The following is an 18,982-nucleotide window of genomic DNA, read 5'->3' on the forward strand; positions in this document are numbered from 1 at the left end:
AATTTATTCTTTAAATAACTTGCTTACTAGTTTTCTTTCTAATTTTAAGTATTTTTCTGTGCAAATTGAATTTTCAATTTTAATATTTTTCTTTCTCGTTTCAATTTTTTACTCAAACTAAGTTACATTCTTTAGCAATTTTTAGTAAAATTTCTATGATATATTGATTTTTGATTTAACATTCTTTCTCATTTAGATCTTTCATTTAAGTAAGTTACTTTGTCGTTATCATATTACAATAAGTAAGTTTTTCAATTGTTCCATTAACAATTTATAATACTTGTACTTTTAGGAAACTTTTTTTTCTTCCATGGGGAAATTCCCTCGGCGGAGGCAACGGAACAGTAATACAAGACTCAATCCAGCTAAAACCACGGTCTTCTTGAAAGCCTTTTGTTCAAACTGCAGGAAAGACTTCGCATACTGCCGTTGTTACAAAGTCCTTGGCGTGGTTCATTTAAAACCTTAGGATAAACCTATACCAAACTTTAACTTTTACAACTGTAAGAGCGGCATACATTATCGTCAACAGTGCATGGAACAGGGGAACCCCACGCCAGAGCATTCTATATTTACGTTGAAAGAGATACCACTCTACCATACTTCAGCTTATTAAGCGCGCTTTTTGGAATTTTTAGATTTTGTATTATCATTATCTCCAAGATCTATTGGCCCTAGAAAAAAATCCCACACGACCATAAAAACTCTGTGCTAAATTTTTCAGATTTTGTAAATATATTGATTTCAGGTCTGGTAGTATATCTGTAGTGAAAATTTTGCGAGTGTTCAGGGTGCTGAGACCTCTTAGGGCCATCAACAGGGCCAAAGGCCTTAAGGTCAGTATAAATACTTTGCTCCACATACCCTCTAAACCTTTTTACATTTTAAAATATTTCAATTGATATTTATGTATATACTTATATTAATGAAATAAAAGTTGTTGATGATAAATCTGATGAAGATCAGGATGTGGATCTAAACGACTGTTTTAACTGATTGTAGCACGTTGTTCAATGCGTGATCGTTGCAATCAAAACAATTGGAAACATTTTATTGGTAACCTCCTTGCTACAGTTCATGTTTGCCGTCATGGGAGTTCAAATGTTCAAGGTAGGGGGCATTTTGAATATTTTTTCAGGTGAAATACAGCACTATGCTATATGTCTATATTCACCAACACGTGTGTCAACACCGTATTAATATTGGCACACAGAGAACATATCGTCTAATACACCTTTGGGTATTATCTTGTTGAATTCTTCTTTTATTTCTTCTACTGTTTTAATTGTTTCTTCTATTTCACCCTCATTTCTCATGTTTGTTTTTGGACTTTCAAGCTGTCTTTATACTGTTCAGCTTATTGTACTAATTACCGCTAAAGCTCAAACAGTACGTGGCTTATTCTTTGAATTATGTTTTCTGTTCCTTCTTTCTTTTTCTTACCTGCTTATTTTTTTAAAAAAAAAAGACTGTATTTATTTTTCATGTGACTGTCGAAATTGAATCTAACCATTTAGGAATATAGTTAAACAAATAGAATTTAATTTGGTGTTGTAAACACTAGATGAAAGCATGAACCTGTTTAAAAAAACCCAAAGGTGTAGATCATGTTTAATATCATTAGGTGAAATATTAACAACCCCCCTGTATTTAGAATATATAACCATACCCCTACCTTGGCGTTGATTTCCACCACCCCAGATCTAACTTGTCTAGAGATCTAGATATGACGGAGGATCCGATTGCCTTTATTATCCTGTGTATTAAAATTGTTCGCTTGTCCCCCTATGTACCGACGCTGTGAAATTCCCGGACAATCGTGGCCCGTACTTCGGTAACGTATTGACCGATATTAACTCGCATGTTATATCCTTTACATTATCACAGTACGTGGTGAAATGTGTGATAGTAGCAATTAAGACAATAGGAAATATAATGCTAGTTACTTATTTACTACAATTCATGTTTGCTGTGGTCGGAGTACAGCTGTTTAAGGTGAGGTTTCGACGGACGTGTGGGATCTTCTAAATCGTAGCTTATCTAACTTGTATAACTTACCTCACTTACAAAATAATTCATCTATCATCTACTAATCATTCCATTTGTAGAACTTCCACTGCTTGATATAGATCTCCTTCATAAATTACTATAATTACCACATGAAAGTGAGTTTAACAAAGAACTGCTTGCAGGAAAAAGTTCCACGTTTACCGTTCCGTAGTTTCCAATCCAGAAACTTATGTCTTGGTTGTATGCCTTCTTAGAATCAAGTCCAAATCTTTACTTGCGTAAGAAAAGCCTTCTCATCATTATTTCAGTTTTAGGAAGTCCACAGTTGGACTTTGGCATCTCCGATCCATTACTAATATAACATTTTAAAAGCGGCAAGTGTCCAGTTTCTTTCTACCTTACTGAGGTCGTCTATCTTATAGAAAGTCCACCTGTTCTACGTTTTCTATTCCGTAGTCTTACCTCTCTCTTTCTCTCCCTCTCTCTCCCTCCCTCTCTCTCACTCTCTCTCCCCCCTCTCTCTCATTCTCTTTTCCTCCCTCCCTCTCACTCTCCCCCTCCCTCCCTCTCACTCTCTCTCTCCCTCCCTCTCACTCTCTCTCCCCCTCTCTCTCACTCTCTCTCACTCTCCCCCCTCTCTCTCACTCTCTTTCCCTCCATCCCTATCACTCTCTCTCCCTCCCTCCCTCTTACTCTCTCTCCCTCTCTCTCTCACTCCCTCTCTCCCCCTCTCTCTCTCTCCCTCCCTTCACTCTCTCTCTCCCCCTCTCTCTCACTCTCTTTCCCTCCCTCCCTATCACTCTCTCTCCCTCCCTCTCTCTCACTCTCTCTCCCGCCCTCTCTCTTTGGTGATATTTCAGAAAGTTTAGCCTCCAACGGTCATCTGTTTTATTACATGTCCTAGCCAATGCCACTTCATGCCAATACTCTTGGCTATCAGAAACTTTCGTTCACTCTCCTCTTTCATGATTCAATCCTGTAGAGTTACCATTGACTGTTGTTCCGCCCAGACCAGCTGAATTGCAACCTTCTTATGTCTCTGTTAGATCTAGAATAGAAGAATATTTTAATCTTCATCAAGTGCACTAAAATCACTACAATGACCGGTTTAACATCAACCCGTTCCATCCATTTTCTGATATTAATATATAGTACTTTACTAGATTATTATACACTACATATAGTAACGCATATAGTGTATTATATACCGCAATAAATCGTTTTCAATATGTTAAATTTATACAAAATTTAACCGCGATATTCAATTTAAAATAGTTTTATTTTACAATGTAATAATTTTAGAAGATCTCATTATGGCGACGTTTATAAAATATGTTATTTAAAAATTTTATTTTTCTTACACAAGGATCTCTTTCTTCGATACACTCAGGGTTATCTTGTGCCATAAAATCTAGATCTACTCCATTTATAGTAATTAGCAAAAAAATACATATTTTTAAATATAACTAATTTTATTCCTTATCATTCAGATGTCTAAGGATTTATAAAATATCTATAATCATCATTAAAGGGTGAATCACTTTTATAAGGGTGATGGGGAGTGAAGGAGGGTGGAGTTCGACTCCCATCTCAACTCTTCTCACACTGACTTCTCTCTTTATAGTGAACGTATTTTATAAACGTCCTTTTATGCATGTATATAGTGTGTTACCTGTAACATTGTATTACGTAGACATGATGGTTTCGCTTTTAATGTAAGGCTTTATTTCATCATGAGAAATGAGATATATCAATATATTATCATAGTATTGTATTTAAAATATTGCATTTAGTTTTGATTTAACTACATATATGTTATATATGTGTTGAGCATGAGCTTTTGTTAAGCAAATATAATATTGTATGTCTAATTTATGAGAATTTGTTTCAGGGAAAATTTTTTAGATGTAATGATATATCCAAAATGACTAAGGAGGAATGTCAGTAAGTGTTTTCGTATTATTTATATATTTATTTATTATTTCTCTCTTCAGCTTATAGACGTTTACTAAGGCATAAGCTTTCTGCTAAGATCAACACGTTGACCGGTATATCGCTGTCCGCATATAGCGATATCACGCGACAATGTTATTAAATGTTAGATTAAATTAAAAAAATTAAATTATACTTTTATTATCAGTGTATAAGTCTTATCCTTTAGTCTTTCTAAACTTTATCCCTCCTTTGTACAATACCCGGCGATAAATATTGCATATCGACCTTTGGAAAGAGACAATCGGCTAATTTCGGCTTAGTAGAGCGTTATCTCTGTCGCACGAAATACGACTGACAAAACGTCACATAGTGTGAGACAGAGATAGTGCTCTACAAAGCCGAAATTAGTCGATTGTCTCTTTCCAAAGATCGATGTCTAATATTTACCGCCAGGTACTGTAACATATATATAAAAGAGTTTTGAATCGAATCCATTTTTGAATTGCCCCACTTAATCTAATTGCCTTCCTGTAGGGCATAGGCCTTATTGGGAAACAGGGGTATAATAAATAAATCACCACTAAGTTGACATATAACATAGTTAAAGTTACGGGAAGTGACTATATATAGGCAGCGTGTCAACATAGCAATCTTTGAGGGAGGCTTTTTACTTGCATTGGGCGTCATACATAAAAAAATTCATTAAATTTTATATAAAAATTGTAGCAAAGGATATATATATTCGTAATTTAATAAAATATTTTTTGTAAAAGCTGTGATTTATTTATCTGTTTAATATTTTTTATTTTTAAATGCAAAAAAGGCTCTAGAAAAATTTAAAGATCAAATTTGTTTTGTTAGAAAAAATTAAAACTTTTCTTTTTAATCACAGATTAAAAATCACGCAATATATACACATTTCTTATAACTTATACAGAAATTATTATTAAAAATATAACATAGATTGCTTGTCACATGAAACAATTTATAATTAAAAAAGAAAAAAGACAAGAAACTCCCAATAAAATTGAATTTCTACGAAACCTTGTAATATTCCACTGACAGCGTTACAATGTCTCGACAGAAAAGTCCAGATACTCCTGCAGTTCAGTCATAGGACTCCATATGTCATTGATACGTTATTTAAACCCACTGACAAGATATAAATATTTTAAAGTCCCAATTTTTATTTTTAAATCTCCACGAATCTGCAAAATACGTGTCAACAATACACGGGAATAAATATCGCACATCTTTGGAACTTTGGAAAGAGACAACCGGCTAATTTCGGCTTAGTAGAGCGTTATCTCTGTCGCACGAATTACAACGAGTGACAAAACGTCACATAGGTAGTGTGGGACAGAGATAGTGCTCTACGAAGCCGAAATTAGTCGATTGTCTCTTTCCAAAGGTCCATGTGCAATATTTATCGCCGGGTATTGTACTATATGATAAAAAAATCAATTACTTGACTTTATAAAGTGATTCACATGTATGATACATAAATTTAAAAGTAAACATTTTATTTTTCAGGGGGACTTATTTAGTGTTCGAAAATAGAAATTACGTTGTAAGAGATAGAGAATGGAGGAGAAATGATTTTCATTTTGATAACGTTATGAAAGGAATGCTCACTTTGTTCACTGTTTCTACATTTGAAGGATGGCCAGGGTGAGGAAACTACTTATTAACACTCCATCACATCCTTGGTAACAAATATATCATCTCCATCATTTCAACCATAATAATTCTTTCTTCAAACAACAAAGTTTCTTCAAACAAGAATAAAGTCATCGCTCCTTAAAGTCAGAACCAGAATTACCAGCTACTCTGCATGTCATATCGCCTGCCTATATCTTCGGATCTCTTGGATAAATCTAGGACTTAACCCTTAAATGCATGATTTTTTTATTACTTCCGAATAAATTAAATTGGATAGGAAAATTTATAAATATTATAGGAAAAAATAAAGAAAAAAGTCATAATAATATAAATTATATTTTATTTCGAAAAATATTGTTGATTAAAAATATTGTTGCATATCTACATTAAACACAACAAATAATTGGCAAAATACACAATTATTATCAAAGTTATAACATGAAAACGTTACACTTACCTTTTACCTTAGAATCAATTTTTCGTTGTATCTTCCGACACTATTTTGCAAAAAACACTGATTGTGATCGCCGCGGGAACCAGTGTAATAACTGTTTGAAGTCAAACATATGAAATACGATTTTTTTTAAAAACTCCTTGTCAATATTTGGTTTTTGCTTTCATAAATTAACGTTTTAATATCAAATTTAGTAAAATAAATACAACGTGGAACAAAACGTAATGAGCCATGGGCTATTAAATCGTGCGATGTAGATCTACATCACCATGCATTTAAGGACTAATCCTCTCCATATATTATTCTTTATGTCATATATTTACTCATCAGTGATAGTCAAACTATGTATGTCAATCAAAGAGTAAACAACTTCACATCGCTCGTGAAACCAATGGCAGATAGGGCAGAAAGGTTGTCGAGCGCCCATGAGGTAGACGCGGCATGACTAGATCCCCCATTAGATGGATCGACGACATAATTAAAGTCGCTAGATGTCGTTAGATGCAGGTGCAAGATCAGTCATGAAGAATAAATAGCTTCACATATCCTCCCTATGAAACGGTATAGCATGCCACGATGCATAGATTGACTAGGGGATGATTTAAAAGAAATCATTATAAGTTAACTAGCTGTTCCCGCAAACGTTGTTTTGCAAAAAAAATAGGGTTTTAATTGACAAAAAAAATAAGGGTTGATCGTAGAGGGGTGAAAATTTAAGGTTGTATGTATTTTTGTATGCTGTATTATAATATAATAAAAACCAAAAAAATTGTCTAAAAAATAAAAAAAATAATTTAGGGGTGGACCACCCTTATCACTTAGGGGTATTCAAAATAGATAGTAGCCGATTCTCAGATCTACTGAATACGCATATAAAATTTGGTAAAAATCGGTCAAGCCGTTTCGGAGGAGTTCAAGTTCGAACACCGTGACACGAGTATTTTATATATTAGATTTCGTACAACTCATGATATTCTAGAAACTTCCAGACTGTTCTATTGATGTATACAATGTATTTATTTTGCAATATCTTCGTTTTCAGGTTATTGTATGTGTCTATAGATTCTAATGCCGAAGACCGTGGTCCCATAACTAACTTCCGTCCAATCGTCGCAGCCTACTATATTATTTATATAATTATAATTGCCTTCTTCATGGTGAGTATATAGTTCTACTGTGATCAAAGAGTAAGATGAAAAGCATTAGGTAGACTAGGTAAATTTATCCCAGGATCTAGGGCTGTCAACATTTGCCAAGCGTCTGTTTGTGGGGTGGCGAGTGATACGGTTGAAAGAAACAAAACTGTATAGAATAAGGCACTTAATAAACTCTGCACAAAATAAATTGTTAACTAATAATAAGAAATAGAAAAAGAAATGTGTAATAAAGAATTAGGAAAGTAAAATAAATGTGTAAATAAAGATAAATTAAATGTAAGATAAAAATAAATAAAATGTACCTAGCCACCTTAGAGTAAGAAGATGATGGAAGAAAGGCGAGGAAAGAAAGAAAGTATAAAAGAGCATAACGAAAGATATTGTGAATGACAAAAGTAAAGAATGAAATATATTGTGACGCGTGAAAGAGAGTGATAAATAAAGTCAAGGCTGAAAAAAAAATATTGAACAATAAAGTCCCTAATCCCAAAAAGTTAGGGGTACGAGAGGCCCCCAATAGCGGGGGCCATAAAATAAAAAAAGTCTGTTTGTTAAAAGTTGTAATATCATTTCGTTCAGCCTGTACCATTTTGAAGGTTGTTTTGTTTAGAAAACGTCAATATGTCGATTGGTCGATGTCATACTGCGTCATGTTTCCCGCGACTTTTGTTTCCAAAAAAACTCGACAGATATCGTTCCGTAACAACCGTATTCACCTAATTTGGCTCTGTACAACTTTTGGCTATTCATCAAACTCAAGAAACCAATGTGAGGACGCCATTTTGACACGATTGATGAGTTATCCGAATCTAAGGTCTTGAAGAAAAGATTTGGCAAAAGTGCATATTGCTTGCATCTTCAGGCTACTCAGTAAATTCAAAAGGTCAATGCGCCATTTCGACATAAAAACCGAATCGAAAAATATCTTGAAGGCTCTACCAGTAAAAGACTTTTCCGACAGTTTCGAAGTAATAAAAGGACCAATATTTAGCCACTTCCGCACATGAAGTGGTAGTCGTGCAACAAAGTGCACCGCCCGCCAGCACGCTGATGAATGCGTATGCGGCAAACAATGCGAATTACACAACTGCCACCGTCAAATCACTCAACACGTGTTTCACCCCTCCACGGGGCATCTTCAGGAGTTATGTTACACCGATTAGTGCCAAACACAAAATGTGCACTAATCGGTAACCACTCCATGTGCGGTAGTGGCTAAATATTGGTCCTTTTCTTACTTAGGATGGACTTCCGCAGGGTGACGCCTGATTCCATTTAAAACAGTTTCAAAGACTGGAAAAAAATGTTGGCAAAAGTGCTTTTTATCGTACGGGAATTACTTTGAAGAGGATGAAATTGATTAGGTAGCATAAATATGGAATTCACATTTTATTAACAAATTCATTTTACTTTTTGATCACAGTATAAAGACGCAATAGGCAGCAGCTGCAAATTAAACAGGCTTACTGCATACATATATAGAAATAGAAAGAGATAGATAATTTTATATATTTTTATTTATACATGTTGAGGACTTAAAAATTATTTACATTATAACAAGTAACTTATACAACAAAGAGTCATGACAAGTTTCCGCCTTTATCATTATTTATATTGTGATATCTTGCAAAAGGATCATAATCACACATAGAAGAAAGTTACTAAATAAACTCTATAGCACATATAGGATGAGCAACATTCTTACAAGATATATCTAAACATATACTCACATACATCTTGCATATAAATGTGCATGCACACACATATGCATACAATACATAAAATTAGAGAAGCAAAGATTGAAACTAAACACGTCAAATTCTAAATCTTCGACTAATTCAATGATATATTTTATTAATATATTTTCAATTATCATCTTTCAGGTAAATATATTCGTCGGTTTCGTCATAGTGACATTTCAAAACGAGGGTGAGCAGGAATATAAAAACTGCGAACTCGACAAGAATCAGAGGAATTGTATCGAATTCGCGCTGAAAGCTAAACCAATTAGAAGGTAAGATATTTATATTTCAATATCAAATTGTAATCAACCCACAGTTACGAATTTCTTTTAAATCTTGAAAAGATTTTATATCACCTATCTGAAATTAAAATCTGTGATATGAACAGCATGACTTCCATACCGAATGTTTGTATTGACTGTATTGTACTGTTTCGAATATGTTTGTGCTGATAGCCCTAAGGTTTTAACAATTTCGTCTGATATGAGCTCAAAGGGCGGAAGGGTCCGTGAACTATGCTAAAAACTAAAGCATTATTTTTATAGACTAAACTACATAGATATATAAGTAGGAAAAGGACAAATATATATCTACTTGCGCCATGCAACAGTAGTCGTGCAATAAAGACTTTATTGCACGACTACTGCTGCATGGCGGAAGTAGCTATATATTAGTCCTTTTCTTACTTAGGATGGACTTCCGCAAAATAACGCCTGAATCCATTAGATACATAGATATTTATTCACTCATGAGAATAATATCATAAAAGGTCCTAATTTTTAATTAAATTCCTCAAAACACGTAAAAGGTATATCATTCAATTAACGAATATTTAAATTACGAGAATCCTTGGCAGTGATGTCGCCTGATTATTTTGATTTAATTCAGGCTGTATCTGGTAGAGTGTATATGTGTAAATCTACGAGAGCGGCGTTGTTATTACATGCCTTAATCCTTTCTCTATTCACAACTGGCGGTACAAGAAATCTGGAATGTGGGATACTAGTGTCCAACAGTGGGCGTCCCGCTGATGAAAAGATGATGAATTCAATAGACAATCAGTTATAGTTGTAAAACTTATATTAAATTTGTATTTGCACAACCAGGTACATACCAAAGCACCGGATCCAGTACAAGGTGTGGTGGTTCGTGACGTCACAGCCGTTCGAGTACGCGATCTTCGTCCTGATCATGATCAACACCATCACACTGGCGATGAAGTACCACAACCAATCCGCCGAGTACAGCAAGGCACTGGACTTGCTTAACATGCTGTTCACCGCAGTGTTCGCTCTTGAGTTCATTTTTAAGTTAGCAGCCTTCAGGTTTAAAGTAAGTATCATATACAGCAGAGCTCCCCAAACTTTTTTGTGTCGTAGACCCCTTGCCATGTTTTTCCGTGTTGGGTAGACCCCCTACTTACCTGATATTGATTTCCTGTAAATTTCTAATTGTAGTGAAGTTTAGTGTTAAAAACTTAAAGTAAAAACACATGTTAATTTATACATTCATTAATTGAATTTAAATTAAAACTACTCAAAATAAAATTTTGTATCTGTTATGTAAAATATACGTAACATTAAATAAACAATTTTTTTACTTCATACTTTTATAAATAATGTAAATGTTTTGATATTATAAGATAGTATACAGGGTGAGCCATAACTAATTTTTCTTATTTTAAACAACTTCTACTAACGACTTTAGTTGACGGCCACAAGTGAATGCGGACAGCCGGCACTTACCTGGCGCGTCTTTGCGCATCGAGCCTGTCTTACTATTTAATACATCTGTAGTGAGAGTCTTGTCTTTTTTAAACAGCATTTTTTTTCTTTATTTCAGTGTTTCAATATGTTGAATTTTTCCCTTTAGATAAAGAGAGTTACGTCTGTGCCGAGATAATAACACTACTGCTAAATATACACAAAATATCGTCTTAATATGATTCATTACATTTACCTAGTTTAATTATAACAAACTGTGATTGTGATGATAGATTAACATTTCTTGATTGACGGCTAAAATCGACGCTACGCGACATATTACAGCCTTCAACTAGTCAACGTTCGGGCGTGCACGTTCATATTACAGTCTTCAACTAGTCAACGTTCAGGCGCGCGCATTCATATTACGGCCTTCAACTAAAGTCGACGCACGGGCTTGCGGGTTCATATTACGGCCTACAACTAAAGTCGACGCACGGGCGTGCGCGTTCATAATAACACCTTCAACTAAAATCGACGCTCGGGCGTGCGGGTTCATAATAACACCTTCAACTAAAGTCGACGCACGGGCGTGCGCGTTTATAATAACACCTTCAACTAAAATCGACACTCGGGCGTGCGGGTTCATATTACGGCCTTCAACTAAAGTCGACGCACAGGCGTGCGCGTTCATAATAACACCTTCAACTAAAGTCGACGCACGGGCGTGCGCGTTTATAATAACACCTTCAACTAAAGTCGACGCACGGGCGTGCGCGTTCATAATAACACCTTCAACTAAAGTCGACGCACGGGCGTGCGCGTTCATAATAACACCTTCAACTAAAGTCGACGCACGGGCGTGCGCGTTCATAATAACACCTTCAACTAAAGTCGACGCACGGGCGTGCGCGTTCATAATAACACCTTCAACTAAAATCGACGCTCGGGCGTGCGGGTTCATAATAACACCTTCAACTAAAGTCGACGCACGGGCGTGCGCGTTTATAATAACACCTTCAACTAAAATCGACACTCGGGCGTGCGGGTTCATATTACGGCCTTCAACTAAAGTCGACGCACAGGCGTGCGCGTTCATAATAACACCTTCAACTAAAGTCGACGCACGGGCGTGCGCGTTTATAATAACACCTTCAACTAAAGTCGACGCACGGGCGTGCGCGTTTATAATAACACCTTCAACTAAAATCGACGCTCGGGCGTGCGGGTTCATATTACGGCCTTCAACTAAAGTCGACGCACGGGCGTGCGCGTTCATAATAACACCTTCAACTAAAGTCGACGCACGGGCGTGCGCGTTTATAATAACACCTTCAACTAAAGTCGACGCACGGGCGTGCGCGTTCATAATAACACCTTCAACTAAAGTCGACGCACGGGCGTGCGCGTTTATAATAACACCTTCAACTAAAATCGACGCTCGGGCGTGCGGGTTCATATTACGGCCTTCAACTAAAGTCGACGCACGGGCGTGCGCGTTCATAATAACACCTTCAACTAAAGTCGACGCACGGGCGTGCGCGTTTAAAATAACACCTTCAACTAAAGTCGACGCACGGGCGTGCGCGTTCATAATAACACCTTCAACTAAAGTCGACGCACGGGCGTGCGCGTTTATAATAACACCTTCAACTAAAATCGACGCTCGGGCGTGCGGGTTCATATTACGGCCTTCAACTAAAGTCGATGCACGGGCGTGCGCGTTTATAATAACACCTTCAACTAAAATCAACGCCCGAGCGTGCGCGTTAATAATACCACCTTCAACTAAAGTCGACGCTCGGGCGTGCGGGTTCATAATATTACCTTCAACAAAAGTTGACGCTCATGCGTGCGCGTTCATATTACGACCTTAAACTAAAGTTGACGCTCATGCGTGCGCGTTCATATTACGACCTTAAACTAAAGTTGACGCTCGGGCGTGCGCGTTAATAATACCACCTTCAACTAAAGTCGACGCTCGAGCGTGCGCGTTCATAATACCACCTTTAACTAAAGTCGACGCTCGGGCGTGTGCGTTCATATTACGGCCTTAAACAACATCTCTAAGGACACATCACAAAATTAAAACAAAACATTTAGGACGAAATGACAGCGGGTACAATAATTAAAACTTGCAAACGTGTTTTTGTAAACCTTCAGTGTCGTTTGAAAGAATTTTCTCGAAGATCTGAAGCACATATTACGAATATTTTATTTTAATATACTCTTTCTTATGCAATTACAATTTTTATATAATAGATTCAGGCGTTACCTTGCGGAAGTCCATCCTAACTAAGAAAGGGACTAATATATAGCTACTTCCGCTATGCGGCAGTAGTCGTGCAATGAAGTACACAGCCCGCCAGCCCGCTGATAAATGCGAGTGCAGCAAACAATTCGAAACACAACTACCACCGTTCTACTCTCTACACGTGTTTCAACCCTCCACGGGCCATCCTAGGAAGATGTTACACCTACCAGTGCCAAACACCGAGTCTGACTCGTCACATCTAGTACATCTCTAGTACATCAAATTGCAATAGCACGGATGGAGCTCACCGCATAGCGGGAATAGCCATATATTAGTCCCTTTCTTAGTTCTTATGGATTTCTGCAAGGTAACGCCTAAATCTACTATATAAAAATTCTTATTGAAAAAGAAAGAGTGTATATTAAAATAAAATGAACCACTAAAAATTAGATACAAGTAATTTTCGTTTTTTTTTTCCTGGTAAAAACATAGGATTAAAATATGGAGCAAGTCTGTGTATAACCTGCTGAAGGATTTAGAACTCAAGCGCGAACATCCACTCATTTTGAAGCAGCATAAGTAGAATCTATTCAAATTTGATTAAATATGAAAAGGAATCTGGTTGGCAAAACTAAAATGCGCTCGCACTGTTAATACATGGAATGCTTTTTTTCTTCGAGAAATTTCCCTATTCCCTAATTCACAAAAAGAACATCTACCAGTGTGTTTAGTTACTTATATATGTTTTTTTATTACTGGTTTACTAAACTAGTCCACTATGACTACGAAATGCTATAAAAAGTAAATTAGAAAATGAGTCTAATTGTGATTTATTGTTGATCAATTATGTATGGATATATTTATTCTCAGATTACTTATTTAATGCGTTTTCAAATTAAATATATATATATTTAGTTAAGCGTATAATTGAAATAAAAATCTTCCAACAGAATTACTTCGGTGACGCTTGGAACACATTCGACTTCATTATCGTCTTAGGCAGCATCATCGACATTGTCGTCTCACAAGTAAATGAACTCAAGAATCAGGTAATAACTTACTTTATTAAGATGAACACAGTAAATATATTATTAGATAACCACAACCACTTTGATATCGTCTCATTTAGAAATAAAGTATCTAAAAATTCGAAATTCAAATTTGATATCTCTCTAACATATTGACTACTCTTATTTAATCTAAATAAACCAAAGCTTATTGATAAAAACTGTCACAAAGTAAATAGAAAGGTTGAAGCTGATTTTAATGTAAAGATCAATGATATATTGGAAGATGAAATTAATATTTCTAAGTGCAGACGATGTCGTTACTGTCCCAAATATAGACATGGATGTTGTAATAACTGTTGCCATAGCACTCACATATATTTGTTTAACTGTGAAGCTAAATTAAATTGAGACCTCAAGGTTAACACTAAGCACAGCTTAGGAGTCATAAAGTCATCGGGCGACATTAAAGGGGTGGACTTTTGCCCAGCAGTGGACATCCCAGTGCTGAAATAATGATGAAAGCTAAATTCAAGCGAGGAATGTTTATTTCAGGGGAGTGGGCTGCCTAGAGCTCATGTGGTCAAGGTAAGTGTATGCTTTTACGCAATTGTATTTTAACAATTAGTATATAACTGTAGTTTATTCGCCGGACAGAGTAAATATATGTAATCTATTTACGGATTCTATAAGCAAGTTAGAGAAACGGAGTAGATATGTGGGTGTTGGCAATAGTTAATTCTGGATTGACAAAAAATTCATTCCCAATCATTGTATTACTAGATTTTTCGATACATACAGGTATCAGAGAAACATAAGAAGCAGATTAGAATAAAATCTATTCAAGAACATGCCAGACTGTAAAAGAATCCCCATTTTCAACAAAATCCAAAAATTCCTCTTTACATGATTCTCGACAATTTTAGGGTTTGCAGTAACCTTTTCGATGGCATTTATTTCTGAGTTTATATACAATAATAATTACAACCTTCACTATATTTATAATCATAGATTCACCTTCACTGGTCTCCTCATCTTATTTATCAAAATTTTATTTGATCGTACCAAACGCTCTCAAAGCTTATTCAAAAAATGATTTAATGTTTACTCTTCACACGCCTGAATCCTTTATCAGATTATGGAGATATTTCGTTGTTATAACACTCGGTTCTACATCCACAAATATAAAAAAAAACATAAAGGCTATAGGGTAAACAGAAACAATCAATGTAAAAGCAAGATGTCACATCTGTACTGGAAAAAATTGTTGCATGTAACCGCATCCTTACCGTAAGGCAAATATGCGCTAACAATATCACTAATCAAAGAGATAAACTGTGCATTTTCTGATGCTCCTCTGTCCGGCAAATAAACTAAAGCGAAAAGACTTAGAAAAATAAAGATTGATAGAACATAAAAACTGGATCTTTAATAGTATCAGAAATTTCAAGTACACTAAAAGATGTTTGAAATGGAAAAAATAATGCTTTTCATATAGTAGTGCATTAAATTGGTAAGAATAAAGCTTTATATGTAGGAGATAAAGAAGAAGGGACAGTAACAGAGGAAGCAATAGCTTAAACACACTGGACACAAGCTAAAATTAAAAAGCACAATTCCATCTAGAAACTATCACTTGATTAGATTGTTAAAGATTGTACAAAATTTAGTATTGTAGCTGATTGAAATATAGTTGATACAACCGAATTGGCTGAAACAAACCGTTAGGAAGGTTGCGTGTTGGTTTTGATTTAATGGAATCAGGCGTTACCTTGCGGAAGTCCATCCTAAGTAAAAAAAGGACCAATATTTAACCACTTCCGTACATGCAGTGGTAGTCGTGCAACAAAGTGCACCACCCGCCAGCCCGCTGATAAGTGCGTTTTAAAATAAATATATATAAAATAATTTTGTTTCAAATAAACAAGCACATCTAATTTAGTACAAAGTATATGATAAACCTAACTATTCTGTGTGCTATTGCTATTTTAATTTGTTCAAATATAATTTTAATGAGTTATATGTTCTCCATGTTACGCGTATAAAAAGACTTTTATTGAAATATAACATAGGTAATACAGTAAATTTTGGCCTATTTTTAATTTGCACCAAATTGGGCTTTTCCAATATTCTTCTCTTTAAGTACATATATGATCGGTCTATTAAAGAATTATTAAAAATCAATATCCATAAGATAAAACCTTCTTTGTACATTTCAGGAGAGTTCAATCCCTTCAATCAACTTCTTCCGCCTTTTCCGTGTGATGCGACTGGTTAAGCTTCTGTCACGAGGCGAGGGCATCCGGACCCTGCTGTGGACCTTCATCAAGTCGTTCCAGGCGCTGCCATACGTCGCACTCCTCATTCTCATGTTATTCTTCATCTATGCTGTTGTTGGGATGCAGGTATGCAAACTGTGCAAAAAAACGATCATGTGCAGGGTTCTCTTCTAAAAGAAAAGAGGATTTCAGATTCAGATCAGACCAAAAGTTCGTGAAAGAGAAGGTTTCTTATTTTCCTCTCTTTTTTCTCCATTCACTATATAACATATGTTGAACGACTAATAGATTCAGGCGGTATATCGCGGAAGTCTATCTTAAGAAAAGAAATACTATATCGCTACTACCGCTATGTAGCAGTAGTCGTGCAATGAAGTGCACCGCCCGCCATTGGTGATCACTCGGTGTTTGGCACTAATCGGTGTAACATTACTCCTGAGGATACCCCGTGGAGGGGTGAAACACGTGTTGAGTGATTTAACGGTGATATTTGTGTAATTCACATTGTTAGCCGCATGCGCATTTATCAACGGACTGGCAGGCGGTGCATTTTTTTGCACGACTACTGCTACATAGCGGACGTAGCTATATATTAGTCCTTTTTTTACTTGTATGTTGAATGACATTTGCGAAGTTTTTTATTGAACAGTGTATCTAAAAATCTTCATAATCCAGCACATGTTTTTTATGAGTAGTATTAAATCATACCTAATGGGTCTAAAATATTTTTTTATTTCAGGTATTCGGCAAGATAGCTATTGATGACGACACTCCGATCACTCGTAACAACCATTTCCAGACCTTTCCGCAGGCGATCTTGGTGTTGTTTCGATCTGCGACAGGTCTGTACTAAGCTAGCTTGTATCTTCTCTTCATTGTCCTCTTTACAGAGAATTGTGATTATCTGGTCACAGAGTAATTTTTATTCTTATCCTCTTCCTGTTCTTATCTTCGGCATGAGATGTGGTGTAAATTACCGTATGGATTTGCTCCGTCCAAAATAGATAAATCCTTACTTAGTAATTTTCCTGTCCATTCATTCATCACATACTCCTTAGTTAGATATATTTATTCCAATGCTCATCTTATTTTGTATTGCATCTAAATCAATAGTAAAAATAATCATAAAATCTGACAAAGTTTGTTGTCAACTGATCTTAGTTCAGGATATGTTTCGATCTCTCGTAACTTCAAGTTTAGTTCAACAATGTTTACTATAGAAGAGTGAAACTTATTTCCGGTTTCAATAAAAGTAAGTTATTCTTATATTCTCCTTTTGTCGTGATCACTTAAATAGATGCTAAGCTAAAAATAATAGTAATTCAAATTATTAACATAGGATACCATTCCTTTTGTTAGTTTTTTCCCGTTGGCATTTATAGCTTCCTCAAAAAGCATTTTTCAGAATGCTCGACTCAGATGTAACATAACAAATTTCTATAGAGTGATGGCTTACAAATAGGTCGCTTATGGTGATACTCCATGTAATAACATTACGCAAGTACCCCCAAGAGGGGGTCTCTACTTGGGCTGCCAATACGCAAATAATATTTCGACTCTACTATTACTGAGAATGCTTAAGACGCTTAGACCTCTAAAGTTACTAAGTTAGTTACTTTACGTATATTACTATTGATACGTAGCCCAGCATAGGTTACTTAGACGAACGCTCTAAAGAGTGACCTCAGCTTGAATTTTCAATATCTAATAGATTCAGGCGTTACTTTGCGGAAGTCCATCCTAAGTAAGAAAGGGACTAATATATAGCTACTTCCGCCATGCAGCAGTAGTATGTACAAACGCACCTGTTCAGCTATCCATGCTAATCTTAAATATCTAATAGATTCAGGCGTTACTTTGCGGAAGTCCATCATGAATAAGAAAAGAACTAATATATAGCTACTTCCACCATGCAGCAGTAGTATGTACAAACACGCCTGTTCAGCTACGCATGCTGATTTTAAATATCTAATAGATTCAGGCGTTACTTTGCGGAAGTCCATCCTAAGTAATAGAAGGACTAATATATAGCTACTTCCGCCATGCAGTAGTCGTGCACTACTGCTGCATGGCGGAAGTAGCTATATATTAGACCTTTTCTTACTTGAATTTTCAATATATAGTTTTAAGTTTCCATTGAATATTGGTAACCCAGATCATATGCTCTATCTCTTCTCTCTTTTCTGATTGACGCCTACTGCAAGACATAGACCTTATTCAAAGGTCACCACGATGACCGATCCTGCGGTGTCCTCATCCAGTGACGTCCTGTGACCTTGACTATGTCATCGGTTCATCTGGTGCTTGCCACTACAGAACCTTTGGGCGTCAACAGCCAACGGACGCACGAGCTACGTCGATGATCTTGATTCTTTCGCTGATCTCATTTCTGATTCGATCTCGCTGTGAAACTCCGAGCATAACCCTATCCACTGCTCTCTGGATGACCTAGAGGCTTTCTATAATATAAAAAAAATCTGTAAATCGATTCATCAACCTACGTAAGTATGAACTTACATGAGTGTAACTCTAAAATTATTACCAACGTTGACAGGAGAAGCATGGCAAGATATAATGATGGGCGTGTCGCCGGAGCCGGAAGTGAGGTGCGATAAGAACTACGACGAAGAAGGAGAGGACAGTGGTGGATCCTGCGGCAGTGTTCTGGCGTTCCCCTACTTCATCTCTTTTTATGTTCTCTGTTCATTTCTGGTAATACTCGACCAATTAATGCATGACATTCATGAATAAATATTTTACTAAAACTATTCAAACATAC

At 36.0% G+C, this 18,982-nt stretch overlaps 1 protein-coding gene across 1 annotated transcript in view; it reads left to right on the forward strand.

Annotated features, from left to right (window-relative positions):
* LOC137925186 (muscle calcium channel subunit alpha-1-like) overlaps positions 1 to 18,982 on the forward strand; it is a 76,948-nt gene that overhangs the window by 38,093 nt on the left and 19,873 nt on the right. Inside the window, exons 21-32 of the mRNA XM_068768583.1 lie at positions 749 to 836; positions 1,003 to 1,110; positions 3,902 to 3,954; positions 5,479 to 5,616; positions 7,104 to 7,218; positions 9,102 to 9,232; positions 10,067 to 10,292; positions 13,868 to 13,966; positions 14,480 to 14,512; positions 16,144 to 16,329; positions 16,943 to 17,045; positions 18,758 to 18,915. Of these exons, the coding sequence (XP_068624684.1) occupies positions 749 to 836; positions 1,003 to 1,110; positions 3,902 to 3,954; positions 5,479 to 5,616; positions 7,104 to 7,218; positions 9,102 to 9,232; positions 10,067 to 10,292; positions 13,868 to 13,966; positions 14,480 to 14,512; positions 16,144 to 16,329; positions 16,943 to 17,045; positions 18,758 to 18,915 (1,438 nt within the window). The remainder of the gene's footprint in view (positions 1 to 748; positions 837 to 1,002; positions 1,111 to 3,901; positions 3,955 to 5,478; positions 5,617 to 7,103; positions 7,219 to 9,101; positions 9,233 to 10,066; positions 10,293 to 13,867; positions 13,967 to 14,479; positions 14,513 to 16,143; positions 16,330 to 16,942; positions 17,046 to 18,757; positions 18,916 to 18,982) is intronic.

The sequence above is a fragment of the Battus philenor genome, unplaced genomic scaffold (assembly GCF_028537555.1).
Source record: "Battus philenor isolate CCGP_79_NKW_IND1 unplaced genomic scaffold, ilBatPhil1.0.hap1 SCAF_26, whole genome shotgun sequence".
NCBI lineage: Eukaryota > Metazoa > Arthropoda > Insecta > Lepidoptera > Papilionidae > Battus > Battus philenor.